A 24,530-nucleotide genomic window follows, 5' to 3' on the forward strand; every position below is an offset into this window, starting at 1 on the left:
CAATTAGCTATTCAGTCACTATTTTCATTTTTTTTTTTAAACACAGTTCTCAAGAAGAAGGAGGACATTTAGGATAATTCTCTTATTTTAAGCCAAACAGGTCTTAAGCTGTTTAACGGACTTGACACAACTCAGCTGAAATGATTTTAAATGGGATCCATTCTCTTTCTGACTTCAAGAAGGGGGGATGGGGTTTAGCACTGGGAAGTTGGGGAGGGGGGAGCAATAAAGGGTCACAAGCAGAACTGAAAAAAAAGGGGGGTCAATTTTTCCTTTCTCTCCAGGCTTTAGGAAAGAAAGGGAAGGAAGCCAGAGTAAAGCAGAGAGAGAGAGAGAGAGAAGCCCAAACCAACCGAGGCGAGATGGAGGACTGTGGGGGGGAGGGACTGGAGCAAGAGCGCTGCTTATTGGTAGGCTGCGGTCCTCTCAGTGGATGGATTGACTTTGCTCGGGTCGAATTACACCATTTGCCGTGCATTAGTTTGTTTTTCTCCCAGCCAGGAGAAGTTGATTCACTACGACGCGCACAAGAGATTTTCTGTTTTTTGGATTACCAAAAGCGGCGCGTCCAAAAAAGGAGATATATACATAATATATATATATACATTTATAAGCCGTTTCAGATGAGGTGAGTCCCTTGCAGATGATACGTGGATGTACTTTTTGTTGCACCACACTGTACGGTGAAAGTCGAAGAGGGAGGAAAACTAGAGAGAAGTCTTTTCCTAGGAAAACTATAATAGGCTATATTCCCTCTGACAGAGGCGCTGTGCTGATCTGTTAAAAAAAACAAAAACAGAAAAATCTGAGAGGAATAGTGGGACCCTGGACTGTTTTTATTTCAAGCCAGAGTCTGCTCGTTATTTATTTCTAGGTGACAAAATGAATCTGCTCGGCTCGGACGCTTCTTCCCACTGGGTGTTGGAGAAAGATGGGACCACGTTTGAATTGTTTACCCAGATATTTGCTCGCAACTTTTAATAAGATAACTAAATAAGTGAAACCGGTTGATGTAAACATGCAACTTGGACTGCTTTATATAAACAGACAAAGTGATTAGTTTGCGATAAACGTCGGTAGATGTTTCCTGCGCGCTGCTCTTTCCAAATCAATTCGCGCAAATAAAGTCAGAAAGCTGGATAGTAAGGAAACCGTCGTTCCTGTTTGTGCCCTTCTTCACTGGTTTCCAAAGTTAATAGTAGTGGAAGGGGCTGGTGTATTGGTGTACGAGAGGGAGAGAGAGAAAGAGAGAGAGAGAGAGGGAGGGGATGGTGGTATAGTGGGGGCTGTGTGGTCGTGGCAGAGCTTTGAAGATCACTCATCAGAGCGCAAGGGGGGCCCGGGGAACGGAGACCGAGCCCGAGTCAGAGTCAGAATGCTCCTGCGTGCGGAGAGCGGAGCTGAAAAATCACAGAACGCATCTGGATGAAGGAGGGACAAAAAAGAAATGAAAAAAAGTGGGGTTCCGGATGGAGCTTAAAACAACAGGAATATCACAGGCTGGGCTTTTCCTCGCATATGGATTATCAAAGGATTATAACGTTCAGTCGGAATATCTCATTCATGCGTGAATTTGGCTGCTCAAGGTAGGTGACATGTGGGATTTTCTTAAGGATAAAGTGTCTAATTTCCTGCGATTTCAGACCAAGCTGTGTGCGATCATCAAGGCGCACCTTAAATCTCTAACTGGACGGTTTACTGCTCTCTTCTTCCCCCCCCCCCCAAAAAAAGCTAATCAATGGCTGGAACGTCCTGGAAATTAAAGTATTTCGCGTTGATGACTGACTGTGGAAAAATGGTTGCAGCCCGTTGAAGCTGTGCGTAAAATCCGTATATTCCAACGTTTATTTTTTACAAACATCCATATTTGCTGTTTCTAGAATGAATCAAACTGTTGATGAAATGCTGAGTAAAATTATGGAAGTGTTTTCTCTTATTTTAATGTCTTAAAATCAACTTCTGGTGGCGGTGCACATGACTGGAGGGGTTGGTAAAGAGTGGGCTGTTAAACAATAAGAGGAGATGGGCGGACAGTTACCAGGAAGGTGGTTCCTTTTCTGATGCCTCTGCTATTTTTAAAGCATCCTAGCTTTTTATTTATTTTTTTATTTTTTTTCAAAGCCATCTTGACGTTGAATAGTAAACAGCAGAAGCGCTGCTAACCTTTTCGCAGGCAGAGGGGGCATGGAAGCCCAGCTCTGGGCATGAATAAAGCGCAACGAAGGCAGTTGAAAAAGAAAAAAGAAAAAAAAGCAGCCCCATCACCGTTGTCACTCCACCGCTGTCCCCCGAGTCTTTGTTGTTCTTTTGTATGAGTCCTACATGTGGACTAAAAGGGCTATGAAAGGATTAACCACGGACAAAACTCGAATGCCTTCATGCTCCGGTCTGCACAATGCATGCATTAGAGCAGGGGCTGGAGCATGCACTCTGTAGTCAGGACAGGGGTGAAACATCCTCATGCAAAGTTGGAAAATTTGGAGTGAACGAAGAAATATGCGGATTGGGAATTCAGAAAGAGTACAGGAGTAATTCCACAATCTGCTGTGTTAGAAAAAGTGGGCAAATGTGATGAAGAAAGCAACAGGAAGTGCTCATATATATATATATATATATATATATATATATATATATATATATACACACACATATATGTTTCATATTTTATTTATTCTTTAACAAAGCTACTCCTAAACTAACTTGATTCTTTTTTTGTTTTCTCAGTGAACGTTTAAGCATGATGATAGTTGACTCATGATCTAAATGCTGGTTCCATATTTGCCGAATAATCTCAAACTCTCCTTTAGAAATTCATCTAAATCCCCAAAAGTCTAAAGGATCTGAACTCCTGCCAGAAAGATCACAGAGCTTAGCTCATGCTGTAATTACAAACTGCATGTAGTGGAGGAACACCACACCATGGGCCAGATGAAGCAACCAGAACAAGCCCTGATTTTTATTTTTTATTTTTCCACCTTTTTCGGACAGCACAGCTGGTCTGTGTGTCCCGCTTTCGCCTGGCTGGACACAGGGTCAGAGCTCGGTGACCAGAGCGACCACCGTTAACCTCCTCTACAGCCGGCCGTAACCCCGGAACAACCGCCATTAAACCATACAGTGACCACTTTCATCCCTTTATGGTTTCCCTAAAATGCTGATCACTGATTGCTTGGGCTAAATAGACAGAGTGGTAAAACCTTGACCATGTGTGCAACATTTGGCTCCAGTCTGTTTGTTTAGTGATCAGAAACATCCAATAAACATGGATCCACAGGCCAGAGGGGGGTGCGGTTCTATTGTGTTCTATTGCCCAAAGCCCCCTTTTGTTTCTTCGTCACACCTGCAACGTACGGCTTTTGTGCAGAACTACCGCTGAGAGCAGCCTTTCTCCTGCTTCACTCCCCTGTTCGTCGAGCTATGGAGGAAAAGTTTGGAAGCATGCAATCAAGGAAGCAAAAAACTTCCCTTTATGCCAAATCTCTGAAGCAACAAGTCCGACCAAGCCCGTCAGACGTAATCCTGGCATAAATAGCTGGCAGTTAGGAGCGCTATGCTTATTACTGAAGTGGGAAGGGAATAGATTTTGTTTCTGTGCGTGTTTGGTAGCTGCTCTAATCTTCTGGCCAACTCAGCCTTCCAGTGGAGCTGCATCTGGATTAATTTCACCGAGCCAAGTAGGAGAGCACCAAAAACCACGTTACAGGATGTACACAGCTTTAGGTCACACGTGCTTGTATGTGTTTTTAAACATGCACAGGGTAGAGAAATGCCTGAACCCCCACTCCTTAGTTATCTGGTTTCCTGTGTTAGGTTCACCGCTCACGTAGTGTGAGACGACAAGTGGACGAGCCCCCGAGCAGCAGCCGTTGTTCTGCTGGGATTACAACCACGCCACAAGTTCACACACAATTTACGGAATCTCATGCACTGCTGTTTGCCGCTCTTTCTTATGATCCCCATTCCCTCCAAGAAGGGCCTCCTTGCAAGAAGAAAATAACTTCCATCCAGTGTCACAATGGAGGTGAGGGTACATGTGGCAGTGAAAACACAGCTAAGAGGAGGATAAGTGTTAATCTGCCGCGTTAAGCTTGGAACATTAAAGCTGGAGCTGCAACCACCGTAACTGGGCTAGAGACCCAAGTCACCCACTGTCAGTAGAAACAGAAATCCAGCAGATCCCTTCCCCCCTCTGTGTTTCCCCCTCCCCATGTATAACACCGTGGACCGGAGCCAGCGGCGTCGGCAGTGAAAGTGCGTGGTTGTAGGACACTGAAAAGCCTGTAATAACAGAGTCAGAGCGAGGCAGCGCTGAATGGCACTGAGTTGCGTGACAAGCCGAGCGTCTCCAGACTTGTTGAGGCGTTGTGTGTGCATGCACACACACACATACCTACGTGCACATAACCCCGTGCACACACTGGAGGGCAGGAACCAAAGAGCAGGCAACTGAAAACAAACTGGGCCTCATAAGAGAATAAGAAGTAATTTTAGATCGCTGATCTTACACTAAAGTTTCTATAGAAAGCTCCTTCAGAGCTCGGTGGCGATAGCCGTGCAAGGAAGATTCTCCGAGTGTCACCCTGGAGTGTTTTCCTCCTGGATTGTTTAGTAACAGAAAAATAAAAACTGGAATGTTTTTGACGAGGCAATAAAGGGAAGCACTGCAAATTTTTTGACAAGTGAAGAAATGATCTACTTGCGACCACCGCCAACTTTGGGATATGTGTACAGCCTGCAGCTTTCATGAAAGCACCATAAAGTAGAACTGCACAGCTCAGTTTATTTACTTTTCATAGCTCTCCTGCTTTTTTTCCCCACTGTTGAGCATTTGGTATCTATTCCTGTCCCAAGCTTCTCTTCGAAACCCAGCAGTTTATTGCAAGAGATTTTAAAATAGCACAATTCTCAGTGCAAGAGTGCATCCAAAGAAGGTAGTTAAAAAAAAAAAAGAAGATGTGATGCTTTTAAGGGACACCAGCAGGCTTTTTTTTTTTTACAGAGCAGCAACATCACTTCTCCTTCTGATTAGGATCCTAACAGGTGCTCGGTATAGATCTCTGTGAAAATAACCTTCTGGTCCCAGAAATCTTTCAATTTCTGCTGAGACATCAAACCCCTAATTTAACTATTATGTGGACTGATGAAGCTTAAGCATCATCTCATACAGGCATTACATTACTCAGAGTTAATGACACTGCTCTTTCAAAGGCCTCAGTATCCCACAGAGCGCTGAATAGCCATGATTACACACTGCTCATGACTAAAACACATGGGCTTTACTCTGATTCCAGCTAACAGCCCTTCCCTTTGATCAGCGAGCTGTAACTATTTAGATCAACACAGGATTAGGGTGAAAAAGCAGCATGTTTTTTATCAATGTGTTAGCATAAAGGCCGTCTTTATGCACTCTGCATGCTCACATGACGCTCTGACTTTGATTTTACACTCTAATTTGGTACCTGACAACCATGTGGTGTAGGTTTTTCGATACCTGAGAAATTGCTCTGGCGGCGCCGGCATCAAATATGTGATTCTTTTGACAAGTTGAACCAATCAGATTTCGGTTTACAACGTCTTCACATTGCTACAGTGAATAGGGTGAGGGCTATAGATTTGTCTTTTCTGGCCGCTGATCAGCCATGTTTCCTGTGTGGATCAATCAAAGCGCTAAAGGCTTGGCAGGGCCGGGCACACAGACAGCAGTGGAGCAGGTGTGCTTTGGGGCTAATTGAAAAATGAGTCAATACTTTCTCTCTGTGTGTGCGTTCTTATTTGTGCGTCCAACACAGACCTTGCATTCTAGCATTTGAAAGTGCGATTATGCCTCGTGTATGCGTCGGGGTATCTCAGTGTGATCCAAGCTAATCCATCCCCCTGCCTGTGTGACGTCTCTCAGTAAATTGTTTATATCCGTTCAGGCTTCACCGCCATGAATAATTTGTTTGCCTTATAAATATTTGAATGTACACCAGTCATTAATATGCACAGACAGAGTCTGTCCCTAAAGTACTCCTTCACACACCGACTCACACATTAAACCCCCCGCCACGCCCACGATAAATTATTGCCGTTGCAAACGTTGGCATATCATATCTCCAATCAGACACTGTGCAAACCATTACCTCCTAAATTTACAACCGTGTCAAAACAACTGTACGCACGTCGCAGTGCAGACGCAAGTGAGGGAATCGCTGTGCTGCGATAAAAATAGAGCAGACCAACTCCATGGAAAGCCCGGAGTGACACCTGCCAGCAGAGCACTGATAAAACTCTGCTAAGGTCAGAGCAGAGGCTGCGCTACCAGTGGTGATAAAGCGCCAATGTGCTGATTAGTGCCAAGTAAATCGGCCAAGTAAAACGAATCAGAGCACAGATGTACGGCGACAGCAGGCGTCCCTCGCAGGGTGGACTTCCGCTGTCTCCAACACACACCGAGAAGCCCCCACCACTCTATTTGGCTGACCTTCCTTTTAGAGGGCAGATGCAGCAAGAGGTTGGGGGAGGAAAGTGGCCAAACCTCGCCATCGACAACCCAGTCATCAATAAATCAGAGGCAACGTTAAGTGTGCATCATTACGTCACAGCTGAACTTTTAAGCATCTCGTAGGACTAGAGTTGACGTCACCGTTGAGCCGTGGCACGAAATCCACCAACATCCAAGGAAACAACAAGCCTGCATTTTTCTCCATGTCTCCAGGTAACATCTCCAGCAGTGTGCAACAGGAAGCGTCGTCTGTGAGCAGCCATGGGCCAGGGAGCTGCGCTTCTGCTCAGCAAGCTTCTGCTGTTGCTGGCAGCCTCGCGCACTCTCCTCGCAGTCAGCTTCCCGGAGGACATCGTGCCCCTAGACGTCGTTGACGCGCACTGTGAGTGGACACGCACAAAACGCTCATATCACATGTAACACCTCTTCACCTCCTCAGTCTCCACATTTTTATTAATTTCATTTACTGCACCGAATTAACACAAAATGCAGAGTCCCATCCAGTTTGCCTCGTCAGCAAGTTCACACTCCATGGTCCCACATTCATAAAATCACTCTGCTGTACGGCCAGTTGTAGCGTTGGGAAGATTTCATTTCCATTTCCGCTACGCACTGGAACAACGAAGCAAAAAAACGCTGACATAAGCAGCCTCCACCTAACACAGGAAACTAATGACATGCAGGTTTGATTGTTGAGCTCGTGCACAACAGTGCAACAGTGATTTGCAGTGTGTCTTAAATACAAGCCTCTGTATTAACTTCATTTTAATCAGAGCAGTCACGTTAACGAAGTGAGATTTAGTCCGACTGAACGTGTGTGTGTGTGATTTCTCTGCAGTTACTCGGCGGTACCCTGTGTTCAGAGGCAGGCCCTCTGTCAACGACTCCCAGCATCGCCTCGACTTTCAGCTGATGACCAAAATACAGGACACGCTATTCATCGCTGGCAGGTATATTTAATGCACACACACACATTTGCCATCTCGATCCGTCGTCTTTCCCTTTCTCACATCCCCCCACATCAATATACTCAGTCACTGCTTGGCACGTAAACACAAGCATACGAGTGAAAAAGCTCTTAGTGTTATTGGATCTGTGGCTCCCAGCCCTGCATCTGATGTATATGGCTGGTATTGATTCAATGAAGGCGTCCATCATGCCCGCCTGACGTGCTTTCAGGGGGGGTTTCTTGGCATCCTTACATGTCTTTTTCTGTATTTATGGCCAGCGGAATTAATGTGGCTGCTAGCACTAATGTTGTTGCTCGAAATTGCTTTGACATCAACAATATGAAACGTCTCTCTAAAGTCCCTGCAGCCACCACATGGTGCTTTGTTGTCAGGTGTGATCCTATTCCTGCCAGTTTGTGCCTCCAGTAAAAAAAGAAAAAAATGAATCAGAAATATGTTGTCCAAGGGCTGATCAATTGTCAGATGAATGAAAATAAATCAAGAGCAGTCAATGCGAGCCCTAATTGTTGCCTGTCTCTATTTCTTCAGAGCCATTTCAGTGTTCTGTTTACACTGGTAGACAACAGGCTGGAATGCTAAGGAAACCATTGACCATATTGATCTGTTTGCTGTGTTGGGATGGTTCTTACTAACCTTTTCAAATTATAATTCATTGATTACCTACTTGTATCTACCCGCCGTTGCTTGTTTATACGGACCACCTTAAACAAGCCATCGACATTTGAGTTAACTTATCAAACCCTTGGTAATATTCATGCAGAGAGAGCATTCAGGATATTCAGAGAAGTAATCCTGAACATGAAGTTTCCCCGTAGGCTGATGATGTCTTGCTTGTTATTTAAAATCCTCGTTTTTCTTTGACCTTAGTGTTTTTAACATTGACTCATGGCGGTGTACATCCAGCTCAGCAGGTGTAGATAAAATATGCTGTAGGCATATGCTACCCACATTGCAGTCCTGAGACCTTCTGTCTGCCAAGAGAGACATTATGGTCTCTATTGGCACGTAATGTAAATGTAAATCAACCATGGATAAAGTAATGATTAAAGAAAAAAAATGGTTCTCAATAAATAGGGTTCAGATAATCAGGGAATTTTGAAGTCGGGCAGTTCTAGTTTATCATCCATCATTTACTAAGGCAAACTAAGACCACTTGCATAGTTACATTGGGTGGTATGATTGTTAAAGGGATCATTTTGATATGATTAAGTTATAAATAGGATACTCCAAAATAACACTGCTCAGTTCCTTCAATGAAGACTGGATTGTTGGACAGGCAAAATATTTGCCATTATATGTGGAGGCATGTTCATTCTGCGTGGACTGTATAAAATATACAAGCAATATCTTTCCAACGCATCAAACAATCAGCGTTTTTTAGCTAAATCACAAAGTGACAGTTTGTGGTCCAGTTTTTTGTTTTATTCCACTTCAAGATCAGTTTCTGTGCTTTGCTACCAAAGGTTACACCTTCAACAATATGGAGTAAACCGGAACTACACATTAAGACTTGTGAGGTTTCAAATGTGTGAATATATCTACTATTTTATTTTGTGGGTTTTTTTTTCCCACCTAGTATCAATTTGAAACATTTCTGGGACCGAGTTCTGAATCTGTAGTTTAGTTTTAAAATTAAAATAAGGTCAGGTGTGAAAAATGTTTCATATCGGATATTGATTTTCCATATTCTGTCAGAATATTTCCTTAGACCATGACTTAAATGAATATTATCTACCAGTTGGAGACCGCTTTGGTTTGATGTGGCGATCGTAACTTGTCATGAAGAAACAACTGACCACAATGCAAATTAGAATTGCAGCCAATGAGATCAGAGTTTAATATTGTGTTTTGTTCATACTGTAATTTTCAGTTGTATTAAAATTTCAATGAGATTAAAGTATGTTGACAAAGACCTCAAAGATCTCAGTATATTCCTTTTTAAAAAAAAGCTAACATGCTGATACCTTGTGGTTTCAGTTTGAGGTTGCAAAAGGAGTATTTTTTTTTTTTACAGGTGTAAAATCTAATTGAGAATAGAGAAAATGGTAATGTAAACTGGGTTACAAATTGGTGAAGTTGTGAATTGACCCAGAGCCTCAGAAAAACTGCAAAAATAAATAAATAAATAAATAAAAGAAAATTAAAACAACCACCCCATTTGAACCTCTCAGGGTTTTCCTTGTTGTTGTTCTGACTGAAGCGTGCGTGTGACGTTGTTGTGTGTTTGCAGGGATCAGGTGTACCTCGTCAGTCTGAGAGAATCCTACAGGAACGAGATCATTTCTTACCGGGTAAGATCCTCGCCACAAGCTGCTTTCTCAATCCACAAACTCTGAAAGGGCTCCTCAGAAAACACTGAGCCATTCATCACAAACCGGACAGGTTGTAAAACGAGAGTGGAAAAAACGGAGGTGGAAGAAGAGGGGGGGCTGTATCTGAGTGCAAGTCTGTGTATTTTGTTTGACATGCACATGTCTAATGCACTGTGTGTGTCTTTACAGAAGTTAACATGGCGATCGGGCCAAGGTGACAGAGAGATGTGTGCTGTGAAGGGGAAACATAGAGTAAGTATGGAAATAAAAGGGACGTGACAAGAAAGAAGCAGGTGGATTTTCATTATATGTGTGTGTGGGTGTGTGTGTGTGTGTGTGTGTTTGTTTCCAGGATGAGTGCCACAACTTTATTAAAGTGCTGGTTCCCAGAAATGATGACCTGGTGTTCATCTGTGGCACCAATGGCTTCAACCCCATGTGCAGATACTACAGGGTCAGTGGACCGGGACGATTTCAGTTTTTCATTTGAAATTTGACAAATTTATGCAGCCGCTTAGATGTGCCCATGTTTCCGCTGGGTCTCCTCTGATGTGTGGGTGATTTCTGTGTTTCCTTTAGCTGGATAACCTCGAGTTTGACGGGGAAGAGATCAATGGTTTGGCGCGGTGCCCGTTCGACTCCAAGCAAACCAACGTGGCCCTCTTCGCTGGTACGGGTCGAACACACACCCCCCCGCGCGCATATGCAATCTTGCAGGAGAACAACTAATGTGTTTCTACTTATGTTCTCATTATCACCTCTGTGTCTTTGCCACGGTAAAACTGCCTGCAGCGATAACAGCTCAGCCAATTAAGTGTTATAAAAGAAAAAAGCAGCGAGAAGCAGTGGTATCTGTTCTTTCTGCGTTTTGTGACCGTTTATGTATTTGTTTTTGGTTTCTTAGAGGGAAAGCTGTATTCTGCAACAGTAGCTGACTTCCAGGCCAGTGATTCTGTCATCTACCGTAGTATGGGTGACGGATCAGCACTGAGAACCATCAAATACGACTCCAAATGGCTGAAAGGTGAGCTAATGGCCCTTTCTGTGCTTTTAAATTGTACGGAGCAGTGCAAGTGGACGTCAGTCGATTAGAACATCGTAAAAAAGTTCAACTTAACACTTGTGTATTCCTTCACAGAGTCAGTGAACATTTCAAGCCTTCATTTCTGTTCACTTTGACGATTGCAATTTGTGGCTAATAAAAATGAAAAGTGTAGTTTCTCACAAAATTTACATATTACATTAAGACAGAAAAAAAACCCTAATACAGTCTACTAGATAGTTTGTCTGCTGCTGGAAACCAGCATGGCAGATGATGAGATTTTGACTGCTGAGGTTTTAAGGAGAGTCACTTTGGTGGCATCCATAAAAATGTACTTTGATTTTAAAATAAGTCTTTGGACGACAAGATTCCAGCTATCCATTTTGGATACTTTAACGTACTGATTTGAACTTGAAATGTTGTGCAGAAAATGTAAATGAGACCATTTTTATTGCTTTTTCATCAAACTACTTTCACACATGCTTGTTTTATGAAGTCCTCTACAAGTCCATTTCACAATTTACGACACGGTTACCAGAAATCTCATTGTGTAGCCAATGCATGAGGAGGTTTATTATATACGAAATACAGATTCATCTCCTGGTTGATCATGTTTGGTTGGGCTCCATAAAGTGCCGTTTCTGTGATCAATCAAAAAGATGTAAAAACTCCTCACGCAAAAACCGAACTATATGAATAAAAATCAAACTCTAAGCTAAATCCCTTAGAGGGAAGGTGATTCCTGTCATTGGCTGATTCTCGAGAATATTTATGCAGAGGAGAAAACATTTCCAGCAAAACCATAGTACCATATCATTTAATAATAATAAAAAAAAGCCATCCGTCACTCTGAATTCTTCTCTGGAAATACATGCCAAAAAACTAAATGCCCATGGTGCCTTAGCATGTACGTACGTGACTGTCAGAGCTGTTTTTGGAGTGATAGAGAGCTTTCCTGCCTTGCCAAGCTTCACGGGAATATGGCCTGTTCTCTCCCAGGCAATCTAGGTCACCCCTGTCATATACGGCCTGGTACAAATCCCTGAAATATTCAACATGCACAGCAGTGGTGACGGTGCAGAAATACACTTTAACTCTCTGCCTCCGTCTCTCTCTTCCCCTCAGAACCTCATTTCCTGCATGCAGCCGAGTTTGGGAATTACGTGTACTTTTTCTACCGGGAGATTGCCGTGGAACACAGCAATCTGGGAAAGGTAAGACAGTGCAACCTCTGATCTAAACACCCTGGATGTTCCTCCAAAACACAGTGTGCAGGACTTCCCTGCTTTAGTGGACAGGTTAGAATCGCTACGATAAACGATCCTCAGTGGTGATGGAAAGACGGCTATAAACCACATCCCAGTTCAAAGGGAAATTTCAACATCCAGCATTTACTGGGAATGACTTTCAAATGTAAGACCATTACAGAGTAAAAGGATTTGCCCCCTACAGGTTTTGTATTTTGTATCTCCCTCACACTCCAACAAACAGTCATGTAATGGGAATTAGGACGGTCCATGTTGGAGACCAGCTTTGCGTTTGACCATACCTCACCCTGGGTTGGGCTGGGCCGGCCACAGGAAGCCGGCGTCTTCCATCAGCCACTAGCTATTAAATATTTTACCTCTACTAATGCTGGGGTGACACCTGGCTTCTGATGGAGGTTTGCACTGGTGAATTATTAAAAGCGTCTAAGCCGACTGCTTCATGTACCTCATTTATGCTCTCTGCCCCTGTAATATGTGCAATCAGACCCACTTTCGCACAGTGCTGCTTTAAGTACATTTTTTTGTGTTTGTTTCATTCGGGGTGAACAATCTCCTCACACGGAGTTAAATATGGGTTGTGTGTGTGTTAAGTGATTTGCGCTGAGTTGCTACAGGATGGAGCTATTTATTATTCAAGAACCTGAAGTGTTTTTAGTGACACTCACAGAGATGCCTTCCTCTTCCGCTCGCCTCAGTCCTCTCTCCAACCTTCTTTTATCCCCCCGCAGGTTGTTTATTCCCGAGTGGCCCGGATCTGCAAAAATGACGTCGGCGGGTCGCAGCGAGTGCTGGAGAAGCACTGGACCTCTTTCGTGAAGGCGAGGCTGAACTGTTCCGTGCCGGGGGAGTCCTTCTTCTACTTCGACGTGCTTCAGTCCATCACCGACATCATCGACGTCAACGGCGTTCCCTCCGTGGTGGGCGTGTTCACCACGCAGATGAACAGGTGAGCCACAGACGGAGGATCTTGGGCTGTATATTTCTTCAAACATCCCTATTCATTGGTGTCATATCCCTCCCACAGTATTCCGGGGTCAGCAGTGTGTGCCTTCTCCATGACTGATATAGAGAAAGTTTTCATGGGCCGGTTCAAGGAGCAGAAGACCCCTGACTCTGTGTGGACGCCGTTTCCAGAGGAGAAGCTGCCAAAACCTCGGTTAGAATTTTAACTCCAGGCAATACTCCCACCGTCCAGTACACAATCCCAACAGGGAAAGGGCATGCGCAGTAAAGTGGCTAAAGCGTATCATGAGTTACTGAACATTTAATTTTTTTTTAGCAGCAGCTGTTAACCACCTCAATTTTCTCTTTCCTAGTCCTTCTTTGTCATGGTTAAACCCAGTGAAATCAAATCTTTTTCACAAGCAAGCCACCGGGTTATTAGCTTTGACCCAGCATACACACCATCTGCTGGTGATTAAATTATTAATTTGGCATAATTAAATGCATTGAATATTTAGCTACTTTAGTGTTGGCACTTAAATCGGCAGCCATGCCCTGCGTCCAAAACACAAAGTCCGCGTTGCACCTCAATACCCCTGTAAATCATTAATGAGGGATAATCATGCATATGTATATTTTATGTTTCCAGCTGAGGCCTTTTCCATACCCCAAAAGACACCTGCTACTCCCCCCTCCCTAAACTGTCCCGGCGCTTTTCATTCATTTCATTGTATGTTATAATTGCTCCTTGGTGTTTGACGATATAGGCCCAATCTTTGACCTTTTGCCCTCTGTGCATGTGCACTCTCCATATCTTAGGCCTGGGAGTTGTGCAGGTCATGGTCCGGCTGCATCCTTTAAGAGCTCTGTGGAGTTTCCAGACGACACCCTGCAGTTCATCAAGTCCCACCCCCTTATGGACACAGCTGTGCCTTCGATTGGGGACGAGCCTTGGTTCACCAAGACACGCGTCCGGTAAGTATACATGGAAAAACATCTGTGGATGGAAACACAAGACCTGCACTCTTTATGCAAATTTATGTCAGTATGATATACAGTACTGTTCCAAGTTTTTATGTCATTACTGACATGTTTATATGTCACTTTTGTGGATCCAGGCTTCCTTTGACCTGTTTGAAACCTAAAATGTTTTTCTTGGTTTTTTTTTTTTCTTCCTTTTTTACGTCGTTTGTGTTATGACTATTTTTAGAGGGATCGAAAGGTTTCTAAATCAAACGGAAAAACAAGACTGTACCTAACAGTCTCACATTAGTATGAACTATGTGTATTTTAAATGGATATGGGAAAAGAACATGCCTTTTTAGGCATGTTGATCTTCATTAGTCAAGTAATGGATGCATACTCACCAAAATATCTATAGTGAAAAACAATATTTTCAAAATATAAAACAACCTCAACTTGAAGTTCACAAAACCTGGAATCATACATGAAACATGCACAAAAAAAACAGCTCTTATCTTTATGGGGTAAATATCACGACTTTTTGGTGCACACAGTTTATCCAACATGTTTTTCAGTTTACATTTTTTACTTACAAATACTGGGAGTTAATAAAATCCCGGTTCTATTTAAAAGGTAAACAAAAATATTCACTTAGATAAAAGATGACACCCGTGTGTTTAATTGGGCTGTAGACCTTTGGTTCACTCCCAAATTGATAGCCTTTTTACAATTTCAGGGAAAGCTGCAATCAGCTAAAGTTCCTCATGTTTAAATATCAGTAAGAGTATGCAGTAATGGACTAGACACACAATGAATTAGCTATTGCTATGTCTTGTATTTTGATTCTTAGCATTTGACTTCCTAGCATTTGGAAGTTTTGATTAAACTTACGACGTTCAAGGTAAACATTATTTAGATATAAAACAATTTCACTGATGTTTCTCTGCTACTTATGAAGGTACCGACTAACAGCGCTGGCTGTAGACGGCCAAGCAGGACCCCACAAGAACTACACGGTGGTCTTCATCGGCGCCGAGTCGGGGGTCGTCCTTAAGGTCTTAGCGAAGACTTCCCTTCTATCCCTGAACGAGAGTCTGTTGCTGGAGGAGATTGATGTCTTCAATAGGGCCAAGTAGGTCTACATTAACCTTCTTCCAGCTCTGTATTTGCTTTTCTTCTCCGTTTCTCTTCCCCATTGTGTCTTTCGCTTGGTGAGTCAGCAACTCTTAAAATAAAAGCGCCCGGCACACATGGCAACGTCTGCCTGCATGCGTTCTCCACAATTGCAGTGCAAGTGATTATTTATCTGATGAAGCGTCACATGTTAAAGATTGGACAAAAGGTTACACCTTAAGTGTCTCCATCTACTGTCTTTTAGAGGATGAGTTTGCTGACAGGTTTCTATCGTCTCCTTCCAGGTGCCCGTCTAACCGTGAGGATGATAAGCGTGTCCTCTCGCTTCATGTGGACAATAACACACACAGCCTGTATGTTGCCTTTTCAAGCTGTGTCATCCGTATTCCCCTGAGTCGCTGTGAAAGGCACTCCTCCTGCCAAAAGTAAGTGAGACCGGCTCATTCCATGGGGTTGTACTGTCACTCATAGGTGTTTGACCTTATTTGAGGCGTTTTTCCCGTAAACATCATAAAGGGCAATATAGCGGTTTGACCTTAGGCGGCCGTATGGTTAATGTTCAGTCAGTCACAAATGATAACGATGTTCTTTCCATAATCATTAAGCCTGTTTTTCACTGTGTTTGTGTGCCAGGTCATGCATTGCATCAAGAGATCCTTACTGTGGCTGGAAGCCTCATGGAGCCTGTGAGAGGATACAGCCTGGTGTTTTGTGAGTTCAAGCGCCGGTTGCCAAAAAAAAAAAAAAAAAAGAAGAAAACAAAATACCAAATATGAGAAAACAAGACTGCATGAGCCGTTTGCAACTTTTTAAGTAACAGCCAAGTTTTTCCCTTCATATTTTCAGGAAAGGATACGAACAGGATGTTGAATATGGAAATACCACTCACCTTGGAGACTGTCAAGGTAGGACTCTCATCCTCATGCCGTGCCATTGATCCTGCAACGCGGACAAACACATTCAGTTATGCTCACACTTACACAGACTGTACACAAACGAAACACAAACCCATCTCTGCATACACCATAAGCCTGCACCCTCACAACCAGTAACCACTCCAGTAACTTTACCACTTACGTGTATTCGCAGTATTAACACACACATCTACATACAGTACATGGCCACATGTAACTATGGCTGCCTGTAACGCCCACACATGGACATGTACAATTAAAAGGTCATGCTCAGCTCATGCAAATGACAGAAGTCTTATTAAATTTTGTGAGTGGACAATTATAATCCTAAGGAATCTCGCAATTTTCTCTTCATGTGTATTGGCTAAACATGACCAAGGCTGAACCTCAGTATTGATCAGAACCAGAGGGCTTCCAGTCAGGATAAATAATAATAATTAAAAAAAAAACACTGCTAGGAAGCTAAATATTAGTTGTCAAAGCAGGTTTTAAGTGTTCAGTTTTATTTTTACCTCTGAATTCCCTTATAATGATTTCTTGTCCTTTTAATTGTTTTTAGTGTTTTTGGGCACTACCTCAGCGCCAGATTACAAATCATTTGGCGACCCTACCTCTGGTTAGTTTGATCTTTTACTCAACTGGTTTCTTTTCTTTGAGTTCAGCATTTCCCACCCTTATTCTTTCCATCCTTGCTACTTTTCATCTCTTGTTCCAAACAACTACTGAATGCTAACGCTTCATTTTTCACCGTCACAAACAACGTAGTCCACATAGGTGCTCTAACCACAGCACAGAACCACTCATAGCATCACTTCCTTTCCTGATTCATCCATCTTCTCTTATGCATGCCAACCATTCAACTCTTAGCATCCGTAATCTTGTGTACCAACTCCAACACTTTAATCCAATATTCTTCTTCTTGTTTAGAATATTCAATGATGCACTGTTTTGGCTCTGTAAATGTGTTTTTTTCTCTTTTGTTTTTTTAAGTTTTTTTCTCTCACAAATGCTCTGCTCATGCCTACTAATTGGGATAACAGTATACTTTACACTCCTGCACAATTTGTTAACCGTTTGTTTGTCACCACAGACATGGCGTTTTCATCTGCACCAGTCACTGTCCAACCCAGTGGGCCCATACAGCCCCCAGTACTCATACCCAGTCAAAGCCCCAGCTCAGGGCCTCGTCCAGAGCTCTACGGCTCAGGCTTTGTGCTACAGGATGACCCAGCCACATCCCATTCTTTAAACTCTCTCCCAGGTGGGCCAGAGGGTAAGGCTCCTATAGGGAGGCCAAAAATACTGCGTTAAAGCTGGTCTAATAGTTACCAGCAAAAAGCAAGAAGCGTCTTTCATATCTATTGGCAACCTTGGTAAAGATAGATTGAAAGCCTTAAAAATGCCTTAGCTTTTGGAAAACAAACTTTAATTTGACTACATTTATTCAGTGTTATCAAATTACCTTTTTGCTGAATACCCAGTGTCACAACTTACACAAAAATCATATTAAATAAATGTTTTTTGTGTATTATATGAGTATGTGTAGGTATATAAATATATGCATATATGTTGGGTTCATGAATATTCCTAATCCTAAATAAAGAATGTTATAAATAAAGAAATAAATGTAACCAAATCAGTTGTTTTTATTTATTTGTACTTTTATTGAGTTGATAAAGTTTAGAAGTATTTAAAGGGTAATCCACGACCTGCGGTATAAATATTACATGACACGCAACCTTTTTTTCTACAACAAGAGAGCGACTTTAAAGATAGGCAAATTTGTGTTGATCTTCATAAGTCAGCAAATGGCTGTAATAGATAATCATCTGAACTTATCTATATCCACAGTCAGAGCAGCATTTCAATTAGAAAAAGGCTGAAAAACTTACAAAATCCAAACTCACCTGTTTGAATATCGCAAAAAAGAATAGCATCTGTCTCAGCAAATGTCTCCATAACGTGTTTCCATGATTTTTGGTGTGGTCGCTATCTTTACCCGGGGTGCCAATAATTGTGGAGAGCACTTAATGCACAGAATTTCTACATTATTTGTGTTGCTTTTGTCTGTTATAGTTTTGTGTCATCACTTTCATTTTCTTTGCTTTTTTTGTTTCCTGTCAAGTTATTTACTTCCTGCCACCTTCTTTCTTTATTTGTTTCTATCCTTTTTTTTCTAGAACTCTTTCAGCTAGCTTTAGTGACAGTTTATCCTGGCTGGTAGATAATTGACTGGGCCTCCTGTGCCACACCTCTGCTGTGGCTTTTCAGTGGATCACTAACCCCCTTCCGTGTCTGTGGTTACTAACAAACCTTGTGTAGAGCAGAAGCTTTCTCAATGCTCTGAATGCAAACATTGCATCTCTATTCTCCAACCAAGATCCTGCTGCAAAAAAAAAAAAAAAGTCAATTTGGCTCCATCTCAGATAAGAGAGAACTCTTTTCCTGTTGATGCTTAGAAGCACGATGGCCTCTTGTGGAATGCTGGTCAAGTCAACTCTTTTGAACTAACAGTGTTTCCTGTAAATGGTGAAATGGATGCAGGTACAGAGCAGTGACTGCCAAATTTCACCAAATGTGTCCTTTATCTGTGCTTTACTAGTTCAAAGAATTTGAAAGTAGCTGACTTGCATGTAGGTGCTTTGTATGGGAGAAGCGTAAAAGTGAAAAATCCAGCATGATTGTTTTACACACAAACATTTCTTCTGGTATATTGTGAAGTATGTGTCATTCAATCACCCCAGTGGCAAGTGTATTTGCTGAGGTGTTAACCATTGTATAACTGTATTGTAGGTGTATGGGATATCCGTACTGGTGACAGTAACCAGATGGTCCACATGAACATCCTCATCACCTGCGTCTTTGCTGCTTTTCTGATGGGGGCTCTCCTGGCTGGACTGATCGTTTTCTGCTATCGAGACTCTGTCCTTCGTAAACCAAGGCACGTCCACAAGGACATGGAGTCTGCACCATCCTGCTCTGACTCAACTGGGAGTTTTGTCAAACTCAATGGCCTATTTGACAGCCCTGTAAAGGTACAACCAGAAAATGTAATTTATCCTTCAACATGTTTTGGCAACAAGTACCTACAAATTAAGCAAAGCTGTGTCTTATCTTACTGTGTTTCCTTTACTTTTATGTTTTTAGGAATACCAAACCAACATTGATTCTCCCAAGCTGTTCACCAATCTGCTGAGCAATGGTAAAGACTTGAATTCGCCCAACGGTGACACCAAGACAATGATTCTACGGGATGGCTGTCAGCCCCCAGAACTGGCTGCTCTACCCACTCCAGAGTCCACTCCTGTACTTCAGCAGAAAGGCCTACAGCCCATCAAGAACCAGTGGGAAAAGGCTCATGGAAAGGTCAGCGGGCCCCGCAAGGAAGCCAACCCATCAGCAAAGAGTCCACAGTTTCTTTCTTCTTCACCTGCACCTTCTAATGCAAGTTCCAACCACCCTCATATTGCCCTGGGACACTCCAACATCCCCAGTGCAGTTGTGCTGCCCAATGCTACACATGACCAGCCTAACCTTGACCATGGTGATGAATCTTTGCCACATTCTTCTGAAAAGCAACTGAAGATTCCAGATTGTAAAGGACACAGGAAAGATCAGAAGAGGTCTGTGGATGCCAGGAATACCCTGAATGACCTTTTAAAACATCTTAATGACTCTGTGGCCAACCCAAAAGCCATTCTACAAGAAGAATCAGGGCCTCGCCCAAGGCCTCATCTCATGCTGGAGCCAATGGAGGAACTGACTGAAGTACCCCCAGCTGTGCCCAGCCGTGAAGCTTCCTTGTATTCTCCTTCCTCCTCTTTACCAAGGCACAGTCCCACTAAAAGGGTTGATGTTCCCATGCCTTCCACTCCCACTACACCCACAGGAAGCCTAAGCATGGGTGGGACCCTTGAAAGGCAAAGAGGGGGTTACCAACTCCACCGGAGTGCCTCTCACAGGCAGTCCTTATCAACCTCACCAAATGGAGTAACCATGGGGGTGTCTGTGTCTCGTCAACACAGTATGAACAGAGGGGGATACATGCCCCCAACACCCCCTTCTAGACTTGACTCTCATGGTGCAATGGTGGCACCAGGGATGCACTCACCCCACCCACCCTCTGTTTCTCGACAGAGCAGCTACAGTGGGCATGGCTCGCTTCCTCGAACAGGGCTTAAAAGGACCCCATCATTAAAGCCAGATGTGCCCCCAAAACCCAATGGGTTTCCTCCACAGACTCCACAGATGCGAGTGGTCAACAAGTACAGTTATTAACATGGACAACCATGGACATTTCTAAACAGGCTCTTGGTCTGTAGAGCTTTGTGCTCAAGGGCTTGGGGTGTCTGGATGGGAAAAGGCCTTGTGTGTGTTTGTGTATCAACTTGAGGTGTTTAAATGCTCTTTAAATGGCATGTGCATTCACTTGCACTGGAAAGGCAAAACACCACATGGCCAAAGAAACCTACTGGGCCTCCCTCCAACCTCAACTGCTTCCCTGCACCCAGTAGCCACATGGGAATGAATAGCAGACAATGGTGAATTTGCTGCTCACCATTGTTCCTGGGTTTTGGTGCCACCTGTTCCAATGTAAGGTACAAGGTTTAGGGCATCCTCAACAGGCCAGTGTGGCATACGTGTGTGGGCAAAAGTAGTAGAATACTTGAAGAATGGTTCTCAATTGTCACTGCCCTTGAGCACTGTTTTCCCACTAATGTGAACTGATCAGAGAAGAGTTAGGTGATGACTATGGTTGTGATGCGCCTGGGGAAATAAAGAAAGTTAGTCATTGTGTGCATTCTGCTTTAGCTACATCTGACTACAAGCAACTAAACCGAGTACCAGGCAAGGTGAAAAAGGATGTGAATGCTTGAATGTCTCTTGGTCGACCAGAGAAGCAGCTTTCTGAAAAAGTAGCATACATATTTGGTCTTGAGTTTCCATGTGTCAGTGAAAGCACCTTAAGATGTGTTGAAGACTTGAGTCACTGTCTTTTATTCCAACATTATAATCTGAATCAAGAATACATCCATTTTTGTGTCACACACTAATGATCATTTGATTGGGTTGGGCTGAAGTTGCTTATGTTGGGTGTATGCAGAAAGCAGGGATTCTGTTACTCACTGGGAAAATAGACTTCTTGACATTTGCTGCTATGGGTTTTAGACAGAGCATTTGTCATTAATGCATTGTTTCCTCAACCAATGCTAGGACAGCTGATATGGGTGTGGACATTTGCTTGTGTCTGAGTCTGTGTGTTATACTGTAAACAGAGGTGGGAAAAGTACAGATCAACACACTGTTGTGACTAGAACATTGGATAGAATGTTTTTCTCCAGGACGGAAATGCATCCTTTTATTAATTGCCCATGTCTAGGAGTTATACTGGTCTTCTCTCATTAGTAGTAGTATTAAAAATACATAATATTGCCCCGCTTTGAAATACTTTTAAACATTATTTTCAAGTGTTTCTTGTCTCTCATTAAATGTACCACTGTGAAAGTAGAAAAAGAATTTTATACAATGTTGACATTTCAGCCTACTTCTGTTCTCTTAGACTTATGCCCCCTAATAACACAAGGCTACCAGGAGATTGCCCCTGCAATAAATCTAAGGAGGAAAAACAAATCTGAACTCAGTACAGTCCAATGACATATTCTTGTCATGTGCTCCACAGCCTGTGTTTCTAGCGCAGTTTTTTTCTGCAAAAGGCCAGTGTACAATCAACTCAACATTCACTAATGTGTCCAAATAAGTCATGCTGGGAATGACAAGGTCCTGTATATACTTAAATAATATAAATAAAGGGTATAAATATTTTTAGGCAACTGAACCTGAATCTGTGCATTGTGTGCCTTATTCACAGAACAAATTAGTACAGTATGTATTGTTGGCAATGTTAATTGGTCCTCTGTATGTGTCACATGTTCTGCAAATGTTTTTATACAAGCAATTTGAAATTTAGCAGGATATCTGTCTAAAAAAAAGTTTCTAACTAATTCCACTTGGGAGTTTAAGTCCCCCAAAAGGACAGTGAAAAATACTTACTGGGTTAAAATTATTTATTCCCTTTTACTGCCAGTGTTGCGAAGATTTGTGATATTCCACGACAAAGTGGTGCCATGCAGTGAATGTACTTTCATAACTACAGGATGTAGGGGCGGTCAAGACATTGCGCTGTTGAGTAGAAGGCTCGATGCAGCCCGTCCTGCTCACTGCCAATGTATTAACACAGTATTCAAATGTTCAGATGAAAGCTGTCCCTCTGCACAGCCGACAGTGGTGCAGATTCTGTAATTCCCGAGACGTGTTGGGAAGGGGATTGTCTCTGTTTGCCAGAAAGGACGATTTGGGGGGATCATTTCTTGTAGCAGTGGGTACATGATTTGGGTGACTTTTGCAGTCTTTTTTTTTTTTTGAGTGTCAGTTGCCTGTTAGCCCAAAGCCACGTTTTGTTTACAAGTGATGATTGTATGTAGGGGCTTTCTGCCTGTCATCTAACCAGTGTTTATGCTCTGTTTTCTACTCGACACATGCACACTGACATCACAGACATGCACTCATCAAACACTGCTCAACTGCCTTGTACATTGCAATATGACCTGGGTCTTTTCGTTGCAATCCAAACTGAAGCCTTTATATTTCAGTCAGACTTTAATGTATGTGTAGATGAAACATTTTATCTCACGTATGTTTGTTTTAAATACTGTGCATAATGGCTATGCACAGCCGGCTGTATATTTTATCTCCAGAGTATTTGGGCGTGTAGATATGTGTAAAGTTGTACTGTGAATGTGTAAATAATAATGTTTTTTTGTTTCATGTTTTTGTTGATTTTTTTTAACACGGCACGTATAGTTGAAATAAAATATTACTGCACAGAAATTGTTTCTCTGTGGTGGTTTTCAGCCAACAAAATAAAAAATAAAAATTGCATTTATTTAAAAAAGAAAAAACACCAATAATGCATCTGATCCTTAGAATCTGACATGGGAACCATAATTTGTATTGGTTTGTTATTGCATGAAAATGAGGGCCTGATTTGTCTCAGTTGGTTTCTGTGAGCCCATCAGACACACGACTGAGGAACGATTAAGCCTATTTTTAGACGTTGGCTGTTGTGATGTTTGAGGTCAGCAACAGAGTCGGCCACACAACACAGCATGTGGGAAGTACTCCAAAGTAATATGTTCTTCTACTCCCCAAACATCTGGACAAACTACTTCTTAGGGCCTAAGATCTAAGCCCGAATGAGCTGTGGAGGAATGTACAAACAGTGGTTATTTCAGATGCAAGTACTGATAATATATAGGCAGAATTTTACAGACATTTCTCTACTAAGAAGACCTCCAAACAGCTATAGAAAAAAAAGCAAGATGAGTGGATAAATGATTATTTTTCCTGCTTCACTGCATCCACACCAAGTGAATTGAAAATTATCCAGCTGTCTATCTAAGAATATATATATGTCTACATGCATTTAGCATTCAGCTGCATATAATTGTTCATAAGAGATCTGAGACACAGGAGTAAAGTGCTGCAGTACTGAGAAGACATTGAATGAAGTCTCATTTCTCGCAACCCTCCAACACTCAGATTTTATAACTATGTTTACTTTGGTGTCAAAGAAAGAATCATAAACTGTGAACAGATTAAAAAATCACACAAAACTTAAAACCCAGTCTTTCTTCAATCCAAGATAACTGTTATGAATATTAGTCAAAAACCTAACTTGCCCGAGAGGAGACTTTTTCTGACAAGTGGATGCAAATGTGGTGTAAAATATAAATTGCACAGGAGTAACATCCGCATTTTCCTTCAGAGTGGAGCAGTAAGCTTCGCCACTCAGAACTGAACAAATCTATTGTTGAAACAGTCTCCAAAATGTTAAGAGCATCTTAGTGTGCTCTGTGAAATAATTGTACTTATAGAAAATCTGAAATATTTAAATCACCTCGTACTTAAGAACATTTTTATTTTAAAACCAGAGACTACTTTGTGTTGTGGTGATTGAGACGAAAGGTAGCTTTCCAGTTTGCTTCCTTGCAATTTCCGCCAGAAATTAACTACCTTAAACCCTCCCTTAAATCCTCTCTTGGACTATTTATTGTCTGGACTTTTACTGCCAGTGTCATTTATGTAAACTAACAGATATCAAGACTTTTGTTCCTCTATCTCCCTCATTATGGTTGTTGGAGAGCATAATGAGGAGGAAGGAAAAAGATACTCCCCGGGTGAAAATGGAATGACATGATTATCAGCAATTAAATTATAACCAATAATAATAATTTGACAGCAACTGACAGGGAAACTGATACAGAGTGACTGCATAGTCTGTGCAAAGGTTTTATTATGGAAAGCAGATGAATGAAAATGCCAGTTGGAATTTCAACCACCTGATTCTTGAGTTACCAACTGACTTCTGAATTCTTTATAGCAATTACACTTTGAAACCAAACAAGAATCCCTTCGTAAACCGAAGGAACATGCTACCTTA

The 24,530-nt window shown here is 42.3% G+C and overlaps 1 protein-coding gene and 1 long non-coding RNA gene across 11 annotated transcripts in view; one reads left to right on the forward strand and one right to left on the reverse strand.

Moving 5' to 3' along the window:
- Positions 1-468: 468 nt before the first annotated feature.
- Positions 469-22,914, forward strand: sema6dl (sema domain, transmembrane domain (TM), and cytoplasmic domain, (semaphorin) 6D, like). 10 transcript variants are annotated; one of them, XM_044134543.1, is made up of 20 exons: positions 469-628; positions 6,698-6,866; positions 7,323-7,434; positions 9,686-9,746; positions 9,957-10,019; positions 10,120-10,221; positions 10,347-10,437; positions 10,672-10,791; positions 11,935-12,023; positions 12,806-13,023; positions 13,102-13,233; positions 13,839-13,994; positions 14,941-15,114; positions 15,401-15,541; positions 15,750-15,827; positions 15,963-16,021; positions 16,590-16,646; positions 17,121-17,303; positions 18,824-19,080; positions 19,178-22,914. In XM_044134543.1, exons 2-20 carry the CDS (start codon positions 6,746-6,748, stop codon positions 20,306-20,308), a joined length of 3,345 nt encoding a protein of 1,114 aa, XP_043990478.1. In that variant the 5' UTR covers positions 469-628; positions 6,698-6,745; the 3' UTR covers positions 20,309-22,914. The 10 variants fall into 10 exon arrangements, with proteins under 10 accessions (XP_043990478.1, XP_043990496.1, XP_043990522.1 ...); XM_044134561.1 differs by having other exon boundaries at positions 17,121-17,291; XM_044134570.1 differs by having other exon boundaries at positions 471-628; positions 18,824-19,065.
- The window catches only part of LOC122841399, a 33,552-nt gene continuing 24,572 nt past the window's right edge, over positions 15,551-24,530 (reverse strand). Inside the window, exons 2-3 of the long non-coding RNA XR_006372384.1 lie at positions 16,006-16,055; positions 15,551-15,817 (exon numbers count right to left, since the gene is read on the reverse strand). This is a non-coding gene — a long non-coding RNA (uncharacterized LOC122841399). The remainder of the gene's footprint in view (positions 15,818-16,005; positions 16,056-24,530) is intronic.

Source organism: Gambusia affinis, linkage group LG02, assembly GCF_019740435.1.
Source record: "Gambusia affinis linkage group LG02, SWU_Gaff_1.0, whole genome shotgun sequence".
NCBI lineage: Eukaryota > Metazoa > Chordata > Actinopteri > Cyprinodontiformes > Poeciliidae > Gambusia > Gambusia affinis.

Bases quoted from the DNA above. Each gene is read 5' to 3' on its own strand.
- sema6dl (XM_044134543.1), top strand. From the start codon at position 6,746: ATGGGCCAGGGAGCTGCGCTTCTGCTCAGCAAGCTTCTGCTGTTGCTG. The intron at 13,995-14,940 runs GTAAGTATACAT...CTACTTATGAAG, and splicing joins TTCACCAAGACACGCGTCCG to GTACCGACTAACAGCGCTGG. The intron at 17,304-18,823 runs GTAAGGCTCCTA...ACTGTATTGTAG, and splicing joins TCTCCCAGGTGGGCCAGAGG to GTGTATGGGATATCCGTACT.